Below are 16,708 nucleotides of genomic sequence, written 5' to 3' on the forward strand. Positions count from 1 at the left end.
GGTTGAATAATATCAATACACAAAGTACTCTTTTTAAATTCTATATTGTTATAACATTTAATTGTCAAAATAAAAGCTGTCAGTGCTTAAAGGAAAAAAGAACCTGCCTGTATGATTTTGAATGATTGTTTAAGAATGTTTCATATCTTTTTTTATAGTGCTCATAAATTCGCCTAACAACTTAATAAGTGATATCTTTCAAAGTGTAATTATTTACATGCCTATATTATGCCCTTGTCATCAAAATGTCTGTAAGATAGGTTCCAATTAGAAGCTTTACTTACTTTTTTTGTGCCAGTTCATCAACTTATTCTTAAATCAGGTTCAGTAGCTTCTAATGTAATTTCTGTTTTTATTATCAGGGCTGCTTCACTCATCTTGAATAGCTCCATCACAATTAAAACTTGTAGATTAGAGTATGATGAACCTGATTTTTCTTACTCACCAAGGAGAGCCTATGTCTAAGAAAATGAGGAGAGATCGCTCCTGCAGACACTAGATTCTCTCTCTCCCTGGCATCCTTGGAGAGAATTGCTGGGGAAAGTGGTTAAGATCAGAACTAATTCCAAGCACTATCCAGTAAGGGTAGGAAGATTCTATACTAACAAAGTTGGGGGCGGGGGGCCAATCACAAAAGCTTAAGAAAAATAATCATTCCAAGGGTTTTTAATAGTTTGCTATCTTTCCCAGAAACCTGACAGACCCAAATTAAAAAATTCCAGTTATAAATTAACAGTAGGGATATTATTTTGTTCAAAAAGCAAAATAACAGAATATGTTAGGCAACTTTTTTTTCTGAAAATTCTGCTAAAAATATTTCTGCATGCTTTTATAGCAGTTTGCTTTAATAAAGGAATCCTATCGGGTATTGGTTTATTGAACTGCTTTTGATACTTCTGTACATTTCTTTTAATAAATACAAGCAGCTTCCAGCTAAGCCTTTTCAGGATTAATAGGTGAAATAAAATTCTGTGACCTTTTTAAAAATTTTAACATTCTACAGGATCTGCTTCAGTATCGTCTATAAGCTTAACCAAGGGCACTGATGAAGTGCCTGTCCCCCCTCCTGTTCCTCCAAGAAGACGACCAGAGTCAGCCCCTGTGGAATCTTCGCCATCTAAGGTAAAGTGGAAAACCTTGTGACCTGGAAACTGGGATCGTTGCAGTTACATTAGCCTCAATTGCTATATGTAGTTTAGTTCTTACTGGATTAGATTAACACTTCAGAGTACTTGGGCTACATGGAGTTTAAACAAGGATTAAATACAGATTTACTATGTTTATTTCTTTTATTCTGAAAGTAGTTTTTTGGTATATTATCAAAACCCTTGTTAATCGCCGAAACCGGTTTGGCTCGGTGGATAGAGCGTCGGCCTGCGGACTGAAAGGTCCCGGGTTCGATTCCGGTCAAGGGCATGTGCCTGGGTTGCGGGCACATCCCCAGTGGGAGATGTGCAGGAGGCAGCTGATCGATGTTTCTCTCTCATCGATGTTTCTAACTCTCTGTCTCTCTCCCTTCCTCTCTGTAAAAAATCAATAAAATATATTGGGGAAAAAAAAACCAACCCTTGTTAATCTAAGTCGTAGATACTATCAAGGAAAAAACAAATTTAATCTATAAAGTAAGACTAATATAGTCTCAAGCAGCTCTTAAAAATACAGAGAGAGAAAGAAATTAGGAAAGAGGTCTGAAGCTTTATATAAAAGCACATTTTAAGTGCTAAATGTTACCTATCTGAACCCTTTTAATAGTGAATCTGACATGCTCTTAAGTGGGATTTTCGTGCAGATTCTGAGTCGGAAGAGACCTTAAAGACTCATAACAGCTACTTTTCCACTTAGTTAAACTTCTGTCTTTGCCAACTGTTAACTTGATTCAGTGGTTCTCAAAGTGTCCAAAGGGCAAAGCACCTGGATAAATCAAGACAGTCTTTGTAGAACATGAAATATAAATATAGTAGGGTTAATATTATAAAATTAACAGGTAACTTATGTTAAAAAGAAAAGATCTTATATTAGATAGACTGATAGGTAAGCAGTAGCAAACAACAAAATTTGAAAAAATTAAAGTAAAAACATTGAAAAAAATTTTTTTAATGAATTGACATACACTCCCATTTAAAACATATGAGGAACTACCTGATCCATACGTAGGGCTCTTCCAATAGCATGTTTGAAAACCCCAACTTAATTCTAAACATGTTCTTGGTACTACATATGTGAAATTACTAATAAATGTTGTTGTTGTTTTTTTCATTTGTCTTAGATTATGTCTAAGCATTTGGACAGCCCCCCAGCAATTCCTCCTAGGCAGCCCACATCAAAAGCCTATTCACCACGATACTCAATATCAGACCGGACCTCCATATCAGATGCTCCTGAAAGCCCTCCCTTATTACCACCACGAGAACCTGTGAGGACACCTGATGTTTTCTCAAGCTCACCACTACATCTCCAACCTCCCCCTTTGGGCAAAAAAAGTGATCACAGCAATGCCTTCTTTCCAAACAGCCCTTCCCCCTTTACACCACCTCCTCCTCAAACACCTTCTCCTCATGGCACGAGGAGACATCTGCCATCACCACCATTGACACAAGAAGTGGACCTTCATTCCATTGCTGGGCCACCTGTTCCTCCACGGCAAAGCACTTCGCAACATATCCCTAAACTCCCTCCAAAAACTTACAAAAGGGAGCACACACACCCATCCATGCACAGAGATGGACCACCGCTGTTGGAGAACGCCCATTCTTCCTGAGTTCCTCTGTCCTGGATGTACATTTCCCTGTCCCCAAATCCATTGCTGGCAATGGATGCACTGAATGTGCCAGCACTGAGGAGTTAAAATGAGAACTCCAAACACTAACGACTCTACTTCAAGATGCAGTATAAGACAATGAATTTTAACCTAGACGAACATGGAAAGACTAATCTAGAGGAATTGGACAACTGTTTGCACCTGATACCCAATTAAAGGGACTTTTTCCAGCCAGTGGGTTGGAGCCCTGTTTTTGTGAAGTGATCTTTATCATTAAAGGGATGGAAAAACAGTCTTGTGTCCAACAGGCCCACATGATGACAGTTTTTATAATTCAAAATATGCACTTTTTAAAAAAAATTTTAACAGGGATCTTCATATAACCCTTTGTTTTCTTTTGCTTTTACTTGTCCGACTTTAAAATATTTTCTTTAAAATCATTCAAAGGACTGTGAGGAAAGGCTGTGGTGCCTGACCTTGTTGGAATCAAGGCCCAGCATGTACTACAGTCCTGTTTACAGATCATTACAGTGAATGAATTGAATGGGTACCAAGGCTTCACCAAAGAGGTACTTTTTTTTTTTAAGAATAATTATACCAATTTTAAGAGTCTACCCCCCCATCCTCCCGATACAAACAAAACGTGGTGGTGTTGCCTTCAAACGAGAATTTTTGTGTCATTAACATGACAGAAGAACTTACTAAAAAAATGTAACTGTCAAGTATATAATTTACATTTAGGAGACTGTTAATCTATGCTAGGTTGTCATTTTTCCCCCCTTCTCCCACAAAAGTTTACTGGTAATCCACGTCATGGCTCGTAGCTGTCCCTCTAACCGTACTGTGGAAATGCAGTCACCCAGTGTGAAAAGAAGCACTTAGTACTTGCTGGGCATCACTGACACCATTCATGTTTTACTAATAGTTGAGTAATCAGCATATCGAGAATTACCTTGCATTGCCTAAATCATGTGTATATAGTGAATGTTATATAATAAACTTGGCAGGTCTGTTTTAATTTAATTGAATAAAGATACAAATACCTTGTTGACTGGCATATATTAAATTATTATATGGATAAAATGGTTGATTCTTTCTTTCAGTTGAAACACACACACAAACACTAAGCATAAAAGCACGCATTGTGGTATGCCTTGGTTTCTAGTTCTGGATGTATGTATTCATCTTAAAGGATGATCTGAAGTTACAGTTTGGCATATAGGATAGTATTTGGTTAGAATAGGATGGGTATCTTTCAAGCAGAACTTTGTAAGTTTTTTAATTTCCTAGGCAACATGTATACAGTTTGTTAAAGTTTATATTAAACATTCTACCTTGCTTGAGGTCTTTGCTCTATCAAAACTATTCTTAAGAGAACATCTGCCTACATCGTTAAAATCATAATATGGATTATTCATTAAGCCTATGTACTGATCTTCTGAGTCTAACAAATACTGTGACTGAAATGCATGCAACTTGCTGAAGAGAAAAAGTTTTTTTAATCTCCACTATAATGTCTGTGAAATGTGCAGTGTTCCATCCTTAGAGAGTCATCAGTTCATCAGTATCTGCATGTATCTGAATAATGAAGCAACATGTCAGCAATTCTGTTAACCATGCCATTAGAAACATTTTAGAAGTGCTGCATTATGGTGAAAACCCAATACTTTAATAATTTCCTGTGACATGTATTAGAGCATTAAATGTACATTACAATAGTACAGTATATAGTCCTTTAAGACCAGAATGTTGATTGCATCATCATTAAGCAGTCCATCCTAGCATATGCTTATTTATTTGTTAGAGTTGAATCTTTGTTTAATATCTGCACCATTCCTTTTATGGTAGGTAGCCTTTTAATAGTCTCCCCAAAATTAATTTCAAATCCACTGTTGTATGCACAGAGTCTGTAATACCATTCATTCAATAAGTATTTATCTAAGCCTACTTACTAGTGCTGCTAAGATTAATCATAATACACATTCCAGAATCTCCCATGAGTTTTTATTAGACCAGCCTCATTGTCCCTAGGATTTCCCTTTTTATGTCTTATTGATCATTTCTCTTTTTAATGACCCCATCCCCACTCCAAATGAGAACCGAGAAGAGTCACATTGGAGCCCATTCAGTATCTGGCCAGTATGTTCACCTTCAATAAGGGTTTTCAACCTGCCTGATCGTATAAAGAGCGGGGAAAAGTCAAGATTTGGAGCTCTAATCATACTTTGCAAAGGGGGAACCATTCTAGAACCGGTGGTTCTAGGAGACTACTGCATTGGCTTCGTGTGCATTGTGGAGAGAGGGATACTTCTTTATTTTGGAATGTGACATCTGGGTAAAAATATTTTCTGCAGTGGTAACTAATTAGAAAAATTCCAATTGGATACCCTTAAATGGTGGTGAGAAAACCGTATCCTTGCCTTCACTTTTGCAACATTAACTAGCTGACAAATTTATTGTTTGTAGTAACTCAAATGTACTTAGGGACAAGAAGTGGCTGAGAAGATAAATGCATCACCACAAAATTCTGCTTTTGAATCCAGGACATTATAAGACAGTCAAGCAGCATGACTTTCAAAACCAGGTTTCAAAATATGGAACATATCTTTTAGAAATAGAAATGTTCTTAGATGTTTCATTATCTTTGGATCACACAATGAAAATGTTTCTAGGTTGAATTTAAGTGGGCTAATAACTAATATAACAGAAAGGGAGCCTTTTCATATATCTAAGCACTTTTAAAAGCAGGAACAGATAAGTACATGTTTCTAAATTTATTCAAAGGTTATTTACTCTTCCCAGTCTTCAGTGTATTTTAAGAGTACAAATTATCAGGAAATATACAAACATTAAAAGTTTGTTTAATTAAAGGTTGTTGGGTATCAAAATATGTATTTAGCAAGTTACTGTGCTCTAACAACTCAAGAATGTTTTGCTTTACTGGATCTGAAATTAGCAAAGAGCATGCCACATGAATTATACTACAATCAACAACAGTCTAGTGAACAAGTACTATTTCAGATAGAGGCTATATTATGGTTCTAAATTCTTAATGTTTTTTCCCACAAATCAAAAATTATGCAAACCAAAAGTTAGTTGGTATCAATGATCATGCTCTTGTCTTAATTCTCAAGTTTAGCTTACTTTAGTCATGTATTTCATTGTCTTTTAATGACAGCTTAAATTCAGTTTTAAATGGCTCAACAAAATGAGAAATGGAGGGAGGGGTGTCCCAACTTATTAGTGTACATAATATTGAGAAAAACCTTTTTTCCCCTCCAGATTTAGAATGAAACAAATTTAACCATTTATTTCTTGGTATTCTGCTGCTATGGGTAGATTAACTTGTTCTTTTAACCTATATTGTTTGTTATACAAGTGCAGGTCCTGTTGTGTTGCATAGTAATCTGTACCAGTAAGATAAACATCACAAGGCTAGTATCAGTTTGGCTGAAAGACTTATGCAGTAAAACTATAAGGGAAAATGATGACTTAGTTTACTTAATATTTTTCTTTTGAAACATCTCATTACTAGCTTTTTAAGTCATTTCATAATCCTTTATACATGAGCCAATACAATGTTTTGAGCTCTAGTTAAGAAGCATGAGGTCTATATGATAAATCTAAACAACAAAAGCACTTGTAACTTGTTTTGTAAATTTCATGCCTTATTTTCCATTTTTGACACCGTAAAGTGCATTTTTTGTCGACTGTGAGTAAATTTCCCTTTTGCCTTTAATGAAAATAGTGCATTAAGTAGCCGATTGCTGCAAAATTATGAAGCAAGTTAGCTAAAGGTGGATCATATTGGACTACCACTCAAAGAAACAAGATGCATAACGGTGGAAGTCACATGTGTGGCTTTAGGGAGCGCGCACCTGTGCGAGATGCATGCCACTTTCAGTAGCTGCCAAATGTGCCTTTAATTAAGAACATCTCTAATTTTTTTCTTCAGATCAAGTCAGCATTTGGGGGCGGGATCAGGGCAGGGGACTTTGGGGTGCAAATATCTGGTGAAATACCAGAGAAGAAGCCTTTGTTTGTCAAAGTGACATGTAACTTTAGTTGAAACATGTTTATGTATATATGCGTGTATTTGCCTTTGTTTAGTAGCACAGTATTTGCTAAAATAATTGTCGAAAAATTGCTGTCAGTCTTACTTTAACGTAAAAACAAAGTGTGGTCTATACATCTAATATGGCCTTTGTACCTAACTATGTTCGTAGGTAATCTTTGTACTCTATGTGCAGCAGTATTTGGTTTGCATTTAAAGTGAAAATAATGGCTGTTATTTTTCTGGCATTACTAAGATAAACTGAAAAATAATAAAGAAAAATGCCTTACATAGCCCACAGTGTGTTATTTTTGCATGTATTTACTGGTATCTTAGAGGACACTATTTTTAATGTCATTAGTGTCTTTCATTTTAGCTCATACTTGCCACAGAGAAAGAGTTTGCTCTTTATCACGGCCTTGCCTTGGGGGTGCTTATTCCTGTTATAGTATTATAAAAGAAGCTCAGTATTTCCTTCTGCATCAAGCCCTGTGATTGTAGTGAGTGGGAGGCCCTTGAGATGGAAATTAGTACGTTAGTGATCGTGGGTGTCACCTGGATGACGTTTCAGAGGCCTAAGGCATTTGTAGCCCATAAAAGTTCTGTGATATCACCGTTCCTCGATCAGCAAGTTTTGCCGAGACCTGCTGGAACGCGGCAGCCTGACATTTAACAGTTCTGTCTAGGCGTGGCATGGAAAGGTACAGTTCACAGTTGCACACTGTAAAGAATTATGCAAATGTGCAGTTATTCATGATGAACTAGACAATGTAAAAACTGATGAACTCTTAGAGATCCAATGTCCTTATTTAAAAATTGAAGCAAGGGAGGCCTGGAGCTGAGATGATTTAGCCAACATCAAGTGGCAGTTAGTGACTGAGACCACCGACTCAACTTTGATTCCTAGCATTTGGAGGAATGCTTTCAGAAACAGCTAAAATTTATTAGTGGTCCTGCGCCCCGCCCCCAGTTTAAAGACCAAATTTCACTTGTAGGCCACTGTGAAATCCAAATATGTATTATTGAGTACATAATTTAGGTAATCAATAGCTATAGGAAAATACCTTTAATATTGATATTAGTCAAACAATTCTGAATGGGCTCTTACACTGTCACTTTCTTTGAATTGTAACCAGGTGGTTTGCTTTTCTATTTATGTAATCATGTTAGCTCATCACAGATTCAGGGCGCCTAAGTCTCTGAGGCACAGCCCGCCGCTGAGCCGCTTTTGCAGATAGATGCACATGGTTTCCCGAGGGAAGGAGAGCTTTGATTGAGTAAAACCAAAAAAGCAGTTTATGCCCATTCTAACATTTTAGGGTTGTTGATTTTCACTGAAGGCAAGAAAAACACTACAGTCATTTTCAGAAGTTGGTTTCTCTACCTTCATGATTCATCAAGAAAAGTAGGAATCATTGTGATACAAGAGTACAATAAGTAAGTGCCTTGAAAACACACATTTGTGTTCACACTCTGGTTCTATTACATACTAGATGTGTGACTTTGGAGAAGTTATTAAATGAGTCTCTGTTCTTTATCAATGCATGAGGTTAATAGATCTACTCTACTATTGGTGACTATTGTGGGGTTTAAAGGTACACTAATTCTCAATAAAGTCACCAATAAGTTCTGCAACTTTAAGCATAATGAAACCAATTTAACCACAGGTTATTTGATATAAACAAGAGTAAAGTTCCTAGAGTATTCATCAATGTTATAATGAAACAACATTCACGAAACACTATTTATTCAAGGACCTGCTATGATATGTGTAAAGTCCAATGCCTTTTACAGAGTAGTTGCACATTAAATGGTAACTGAAGTTGAAAGGGACATGTTTTCAAAATTTGCCTGCTATTAGATATCTTTTAAGAGGTTGATGGTTCACCCTGAAGTCCTCATAGTTTGATTCTTTACAGCTTCCTTTAATGTTTATTGCCACTTAAATTGGTTTGCATGACCTTAGTTATAAGCATTTGATAAGGGACCATCTGATTATTCAACTTTCAGCAAGTATTTATTGTTCCAGGTACAGTTCTGATGTTGGCACAGAACAGAACAGACAAAATTCATACCATCATGGGATTAATAGTAGTGAGAAGATGTAAACAATAGGTAATAAAAGTAAATGAGTATGTTATACATTAGAATGTTGCAACTACTATGAACAAGGACAAGGTGGCTGGGAATGTAGGGGACAGGAGATGAAATTTAAAGGGGATGATCAGAGTCAGCCTCATGGACAAGGTGACCAATGAGTGAAGATTTGAAGGAGGTGAAAGAATGAGACATGGCAAGTATCTGGGAAAAGAATATACCAAGTCCCAGGGAACGGTCAATTCAAAATCTCACAGGCAGGAGCATACTTGGTATATCTGAGGAATAGTGAGGCTGCTTGTATCTGGAGAGGAGTGAATGTAGGTGAAATAGGAAATGCCATTAGAGGTTTAATGTGGTCCAGATCACTTGTAATGACTTTGGCTTCTGTTTGAGAGAAATAGAACCCTATGAGGGTTTGAACAGAGGCATGACATGATCTAATTTACATTTTAACAGGATTACTCTGGCTGCTATGTTGAGAATAATTAGGGGTTAAGAGTGGGAATAAGACCCTACTGGTGTGGCTCAGTGGTTGAGCATTGACCTATGAAACTGGAGGTCGTGGTTTGATTCCCAGTCAGGAAACATGCCTGGGTTGCAGGCTCGATCCTCAGTGGGAGGCGTGTAGGAGGCAGTCAATTGATGATTCTGTCATTATTGATGTTTCTATCTCTCTCTCCCTTCCTCTCTGAAATCAATAAAATAAAATAAAAAACGAGTGGGAATAAGGAAGTTAGCCCAATAGAAGGCAGTTTGGCCAATGTGACAGAAGTGGAAGTGGTGATAAGAGGTCGAACTCTGAAAAAAGAAAAAAAAAAAAAAAAAAAAGAGGCTGGAGTGTGGACACATTTGGAAGACAGCCAATTTGGTGACAGAATAGAAGTTGGCTGTAAGAAATAAAAATGTCAAGGATGACATCAATGTTTTTGGCCTTGGAAGGACAACGTTACCATTAACTGAGGTGGGGAATATATGGTTGGAGCAGGCTTGGACATGTTAAGTTCAGTAAATACATTAGACATCTGAGAGATGCCAAGGACGCAGTCGAAGATATAAGTCTGGGGTTTAGGAGAGAGTTTTGGGCTGGAGCTATAAAATTGGAAATCACTTTCATAAATATCCTATTTTAAAACCAGCAGACTGGAAAAAGAAGCGATTTAAGCAAAGGAGAGACTTGGGACCAAGAAGGAACTGCCAATGGAAAAAGATGAACAGGAGGCATGAGTATGTTGTGTCCTTGAGGTCTAACGAAGAAATTTCAGAAGGAGGGAGTGACCAGGATGTCCAATGCCATTTGATAGGGAGAATAAGATGTCTGAGAATGGACCATTCCTTAGCAAGGTGAAAGTGATGAGCAGTCAGGGATGGCATGGGCCTAACTGAATCTAATAAAAAACGGGAGGAGAGGAACTGGAGCAGTTTCTTCTTTCAAGTTTTACTATAAAAGAAAGCAGAGAACTGTCAAGAGATTTATTTTCCTTTAAAAATTGGAGAAATAAGAGCATGTTTGTTTGCTGAAGGGTCTTCCCTGGTTGAAAAGGAGTATGTGATAATGACGAAATGGGATGTATCCAGTGCTAAGTGGAAACAACTCACTTAGAAACACAGATGGTATCCAGCCACAGGCTTTTACAGTAGATCTCACTATCTTTAGATGAATGGGTTTATATACACGAGAAAGAAGCAACACAATTCATTTTCTTGCTGATAATTAAGAGCAGTTAATGTTACTATGTCTCAGGAAATGAAGCAAGAAGGAGGGATAAAAATCACTATTTTGTAGTTAACAAACTGGTTTAGATGACTTATCCAAGATTATGCACTAAGCTCTTCAAAAACAACATTAATTTTGGAAAATAAGTTACTTGTATTAGGCACAAAAATTTTAACTACTTTGAATGTCTGACAACTTCCCAAAATAATATTTTCAGTCATACCTAAATCACATCCTCATGTTCTTATGTGTAAAAATTCACTCTAGTGTCACACAACAATTTCTTCAAGCACTGTCCACAAAACTTCTTTGGCCAGATAATAGAGATAAATCTAATTTCAAAGGAATTCATTAATTTTTGGAAAATGGACAGTTTGAATTAAACTTAAATATTGGAAATCCCCCAAACTTGGCAGCCAATCCTACGTGTTCCAGACCACCTATTGTTCAAAATACTAAGGAATGCATTCCTAAGTAAGTTACCAGACAAGTAGAAGAAAACCTGTAACACTTATAAGTGAAACTTCCCCATTTGATCAAACAGTGCATCACTAGAGGAATATTCTCCAAGAAATACGTGTGGGTCCCAAGATTTTGAATAAACAGTAACCAAATGCCCCTAATTTATTATAGACAATAGACTGGAAATGGACACTAATTGTTTAAACCTAATTTTTTTTTCTATTATGATTCTGATGTTTGGGGCATGTCAAGGACGTAGGCCTTCTTAGACATATCCATGTAGAAATAAAGCACATTTTATTACCCCTCATCCAAGCAAGCCTCATTGCAAAGATTCTTGTCTGAGCTTTAAGAACTCTGTTTCTTTACAACTTACTTCAGGAAAACAGGATAAAGTACTGCCAGCCCTAAGTTTTCATGGCTCATATGTGAGCCATTAACACATCGATGTGTTGCCACCTTCCTTCCAGGGTGAAGGAAGCTTTTAAGAGGATGTGGCTAAGTCGGTGCTTTTCCCTCCAGTGCATCCCTGGTCATGAGGGTGTGTGTAGCACTCAAGATCACTAGGGGATCTCAGTCCCGATTGCTCAATAAAACAGACTCTGGACTGTTCCCATCTGTAGCAAAACACACACACACACACACACACACACACACACACACACATACACACACACACAATGTTTCTTTAGCCTCCAACTTTCTAAAGAAATCATTGTTCCCTCTATCTACTGATTTTCATAACCATAGAACATGAGAAGTACTACTCATAAGGTTCTCTTCCTGTTTGGAGATCAATGTGTCTTTTGTATCATGGTATAAAATCTCCACAACCCAAGAATTGCACCATGTAAAATAAATTCTGTTAATTGATTCCTTTGCCTTAAGGAATGTTAGGTACTGCCTTAGAGTCTAAGAACTGGGGTGAATTATAAGCCAAATGTCTAGGAAGCATAAAATGCATATCCATGTTAAATGTGAACAAGCTAATATCATACTAGGACAATGACTTCAAGGTGGAAGTTTTGATCTTACAAACGTTTATTTTCCTCCACATTTATTGTGTTTTTTTGTAATACTGTGAAAAGTCTTCGTTTCCCTTTTCCCAAGTGTTGAGGTTCAAAAAGCCAGTTCTCAACCATAGACTAATCTTCATCTCTTCAATGTCTTGTTTTTATGTTGATTTAGTTTCATATGTAAGTATTTATATTAGTTTTCCTCAGGGATTTATACACCAATATATATATTTTCCTACACAAATATATATACAAGCTTTTGATCCTCATCTTACCACTTGACAATACAACTTTAAGTATGTTTTACACAGCTGTTCCTTGGTCAAGGTCATTTGCAAGAGCAAGTCGGTTTCTGAAGAAATCTTGTTTGGTGGGTGAAGGATCCATTGAGGGATTCTCATTAGTTTTTTCCCTGTATTCTGATCCACTGGACCTAAAATCTCAGCACACAGATAAAGTACAGGTTGATTTGGTTTTAATTGTTCTCAAATATTTTATCTATCCAAATTGTTTTTCATTTGTAAAACAGTTACCTCCTAGACCTGGAATAATATTTACTTCCCCTGAATTCATGACTCAGGACATGTGTAACTAAGATTTGCAGGGAATATAAAGAGAATATCTACCTAATGCTTTATGGGGACAATTGTAACAACTGTGTATGTCAGTGTAAGATATTGTGTAATAACACTGTAAAAGGGGAACTAAGCTCAGAAAATTAAAGAAATCCTATTTTTTTTATTTAACCAAGTAACTACTCCACAAACAAGTAAGGCCCTTAAATTAAAATGGATGGAATTCATTGTTCTCAACCAAGGTTATCAAGGGTCTTTACTGAACTTGGGCATTACATTACAAACTCTTGCTTTTACTGGTTTTCATTTTTGAATAAAAGATTTATTGAAACCAACCACACATATATGCTACATTTGGTAGAATGCAGAAATTGGTACAGTAATCAGATTGAGGAGATTCTGTAATCTCAACCACCACAAAGGAGACCAAGCCCAATCAATAGTCAACAACTCAGATCAGTCCAATTGAGTCCCCAGTCCAGGGTGCATTCTTCCTTTATCTTGGTTAAGCCAGTTGGGTAATCCAGTTCAGCTCTGCACCTTCTCCAGTTTGTTCATGTCAGAAGTCCCTGGAGGGAGGAGGCTTTCTGGAAAACCTCTGATAAGCTAGGCTGGGGCCCTTTGGCTGGCTTAAACTCTGAGCTAGAATAGGTAAAACTGTCCCAACGACTAGAAACCAGTATCTTAAAGACCTCATGTAGGATGTATGAAAGTGATGTTAGACATGAAGTTCTTTGTCCAAAGCTCCTACACAACTAAACAAGTTCTCCATATGTGGAGGCAGAGTCAGGCATGCTTCCACTACCCACAGAGAAGAGTAAGTCCTTTCCCTGCCATCGGTATACTATGAGTCCTCATTGTTGTTATTAGATAAGCTCATTATGACTATCATTTACTGAAATTACTGGGCAGAATTCAAACATCCTTTTTACTTTATTAAAGGAAGGAAGTTAGATCCACACAAAGAATAAAATCCTAACGTCTGGAAACCTGATGACTGACTAGATATTTTTACTTTTCACCCTGATAGTTGGTATTACAGATGAAGCCACAGATGCCCAGCATGCTTTCTACCTCTGGTCTGTAAGGAGCACTTTCCTACTACATCCCAATGCATAGAAGAAAAACTACTCTATCTCTCAACCCAAGTGCCCCTGGGCAGTCATCAGATAAGATGGTATCTGGGTGGGGTGAAAGTCCTCTTCCTTTCCAGGAGCCCCCTTGGAATTCTCCCTTGAAACAGCCTCCACAAGCCCACCCTACTAGTAGAACTCCTGGCCTTCTCTCACCTCTCAGAACTCCCACCTGCCTCCAATTCAAGTCATCCCTGACAAGTACAGTTGTGTCCAAAATGTTAGGAAGATATGGACCATTTCATTCTTTCCCCCATATCGTTTATTATCCAGAAGACTAGGGAATGCCTATTAAGTTTTAGGGACAGAAAGTAGGAAGCAAGATTTGAATCTGGCTGGTGTTTTTTCCTGAATTGTTCCCCTAACATGGCAGTTTCTCATCAGAAAATCATTAGTCAAAACTTGCAATCTCTACCTCACATTTCCCCTTGGCTACATCTGATCTCTCCAAAACCCAACATGTCATATTTGATGGTTCTAACATGCAACTATTTAGTGTTTACCTGGAAATGGGAAAGCTTTGATGTCACCACCAGCCCCAAGGACCACAGAAATCTTCACCAGATGCGTTCCCATTTCTGAAACAAATGCCAAAATCGCCCTGTCTAGTTTTCAAAGTCCACGAACTCAGCTTAGTTTTATTCTTTTTTAACTGCTCTTCTCATAAACAACCTCTGTGTGTCTCCAGGTTTGTGAATTTCTCTGTGCTTCTTGACATTAACTATTAATTAACTAATGGCTAACTTGCTAATCCTTTAAAAAAATCTAGCATCCACTGTAGCCATGACTAAAAGCTCATTTTCATCCTTTTTAAAGACAATTTTAACTGACCTCTATACTGCGTACATGGTATGTGGCCGCTTCGACAGCTGGACTCTTCCAAAGGTGTGGCTGTTAGGCTCTGAAGTAATATTGACCTAAATTACTTGGAAATCATCTGCAGACTGAGAAGAAAGGGCCAGAGTATTTGCTTTTACTCCCTTTCTCTATAAATGAGCAATGGCTTTAGAGCTCCTGGAGCCATGGCAGTTGAGTACAGGGCAGATCTGAGCAGGCACTGAAGACACAGGCAGGCAAACACTTGCTGGGTAAGGGTACAACACTGCCAGTACATTCTGACACCTAACCATCCAAGTTAAATTTGCTACAAATAAACCTTGAAAGTTTGGAGCTGGGGAAGGGAGGAGGGAGTGGAATCTGGGGCACAGAACCCTCTGACCTAAGAAGGGCTGGTTTTCTGATTGGAAAGACTGTCCACTTTGAAGGCTTTAGGAGACATGTCCCTGGAGAAGTAAGGGGCGTGTCTCCAGTAACCAACAAGGTGACTGACAAATGAGCTTTCGCTTACTACATGTTTGCTGAGTGCTTACTATCTTTCAACCTTGCAGCTGGGTTACCCTTACATTTGGGCTGTAAGCTCTTAATGGACTGCAACTATCTCTTTTACTTCTTTTGTGCTAAACAGAACCTAGTACACTAAAGATCCTTAACTTAGGGATTGATTTCAAATGACCTATTGAGAAACACAATAAGGTTTCAGTAATGTACAATGTCATCCCTTCAACTGTCTCCTTCAATTTTAAAGTTATATTGGGAAATACAATGGGAAATGAGAAAGAACCCCAAACTAAGTATGAGTGTGGAAAGGACTTGAGATTAGGCTTTAGGAAGTAAAGAAGAAGGTGAGGGTAAAATTATCAATTGATTCTTTAGTAGTCCTGTATTCTATTGCATGGTCTGTCCCACAGCCACGACTGGGCATATGCATAAACAGCTGATAAGACACCAAAAGAAGAGGATTCAGATACTCAATTATATGGGACCCTGCAGAACTACTCTCTCTGTGTGTGATTCAGACTGGAAATATTTTGATGTGATTGGTGGAGGGAGGGTAATGACTGGGAAGGAGCTACTCTGAGGTGTGTAAGTTATAAAGTGCTAAAGAAGAACAGAATGAGAGAAGAAGTAGAATTAATTATTTGGAAGTCATATTGTTTATCTTCCACTGCTCCCAGATTTGAGGATAAAACGGAAGAGCATTTGCATTCCTTAAACTGTCTTACATAATCCTCTTCCCCTATGTCACACCCCAAACCAAGAATTCTTATTAACCTAAGTGCAAGATTTATATACAAATATGAAGTAACATCTGCCTGAGACTTCAGGATAGTCTACACTTGAGTCTTTGACAACCTCCATATAGATCCTTCTAGAATGGGATAGTTTGCCTCCCATCCTCTCAAAGGCAGGGGGATAAGGATTCAGTCCAGCATCAGCCTATCACACTAGGTCTGCTCCTGGCTTCTAAGGCTCCTCATTTAAAACTTGAAAGTCACTTAACCTTTCACACGTTAAGATATGTGGTCTTTCTTCTGATTAATTCTGGACAGCTTTCAGAGACATATGACCTGGTGTCTATCTACCCAGGACAGATGTGCCTGAGACAGAAACAGGGGATCATTCTTTTCCCCAAGTGTCTTGGGTATTTTTCAGGATTTTTTTAAAGATGTCAACTTGACTCTCCCTTTTGAATCCTTGTGGGTATGAGCATCCGGCCCTCCCAGCCTCAGAGGGAAGAGAACCCTTTCCCAGGTTTTCTGTTGCATCTGGCTCCATGCCTAGCTTCATCCCGAAGCAGCATTCTGGGTGTGTGGGGCCACCAGCCAAACAAGCCCCTATGGATACAAAAAGTGTGTCAGTGTAGACAGGAACGAGCCTCCAGAGGGCTGTAGGGTAGGCAGGCAGTGAGCCGCAGATGTGACACAGCGGCTTTTCTGGCGCTGGTCCGTTCTGGACCTCGGAGGCCAGGCTCTGGCATGGTTCCAGTCCCCAGGGTAAACCACTTCCTAGTCACAGGGCTTGCTGCCAAAATGATCTCCCAACCACACGGGAGGAG

At 38.1% G+C, this 16,708-nt stretch overlaps 2 protein-coding genes across 4 annotated transcripts in view; one reads left to right on the forward strand and one right to left on the reverse strand.

Moving 5' to 3' along the window:
- SOS1 (SOS Ras/Rac guanine nucleotide exchange factor 1) overlaps positions 1-7,102 on the forward strand; it is a gene marked incomplete at its 5' end in the record, with an annotated part of 114,481 nt that extends 107,379 nt beyond the window's left edge. For both annotated transcript variants that reach the window (XM_081100765.1, XM_081100766.1), the window contains 2 exons: positions 1,004-1,122; positions 2,267-7,102. In XM_081100765.1, the coding sequence (XP_080956891.1) occupies positions 1,004-1,122; positions 2,267-2,758 (611 nt within the window). In that variant the 3' untranslated portion in view covers positions 2,759-7,102. The remainder of the gene's footprint in view (positions 1-1,003; positions 1,123-2,266) is intronic.
- A 5,058-nt stretch (positions 7,103-12,160) lies between these two features.
- ARHGEF33 (Rho guanine nucleotide exchange factor 33) overlaps positions 12,161-16,708 on the reverse strand; it is a gene marked incomplete at its 5' end in the record, with an annotated part of 42,951 nt that continues 38,403 nt past the window's right edge. The window contains one exon of one of the 2 annotated variants that reach the window (XM_081100767.1): positions 12,161-12,537. In XM_081100767.1, the coding sequence (XP_080956893.1) occupies positions 12,408-12,537 (130 nt within the window). In that variant the 3' untranslated portion in view covers positions 12,161-12,407. Of the gene's footprint in view, positions 12,538-12,985; positions 14,391-16,708 lie in introns of those variants that run through there. The other variant, XM_081100768.1, reaches the window with a different exon arrangement.

The sequence above is a fragment of the Myotis nattereri genome (genome assembly GCF_964212035.1).
Source record: "Myotis nattereri genome assembly, chromosome: 10".
NCBI classification, from domain to species: Eukaryota; Metazoa; Chordata; class Mammalia; order Chiroptera; family Vespertilionidae; genus Myotis; species Myotis nattereri.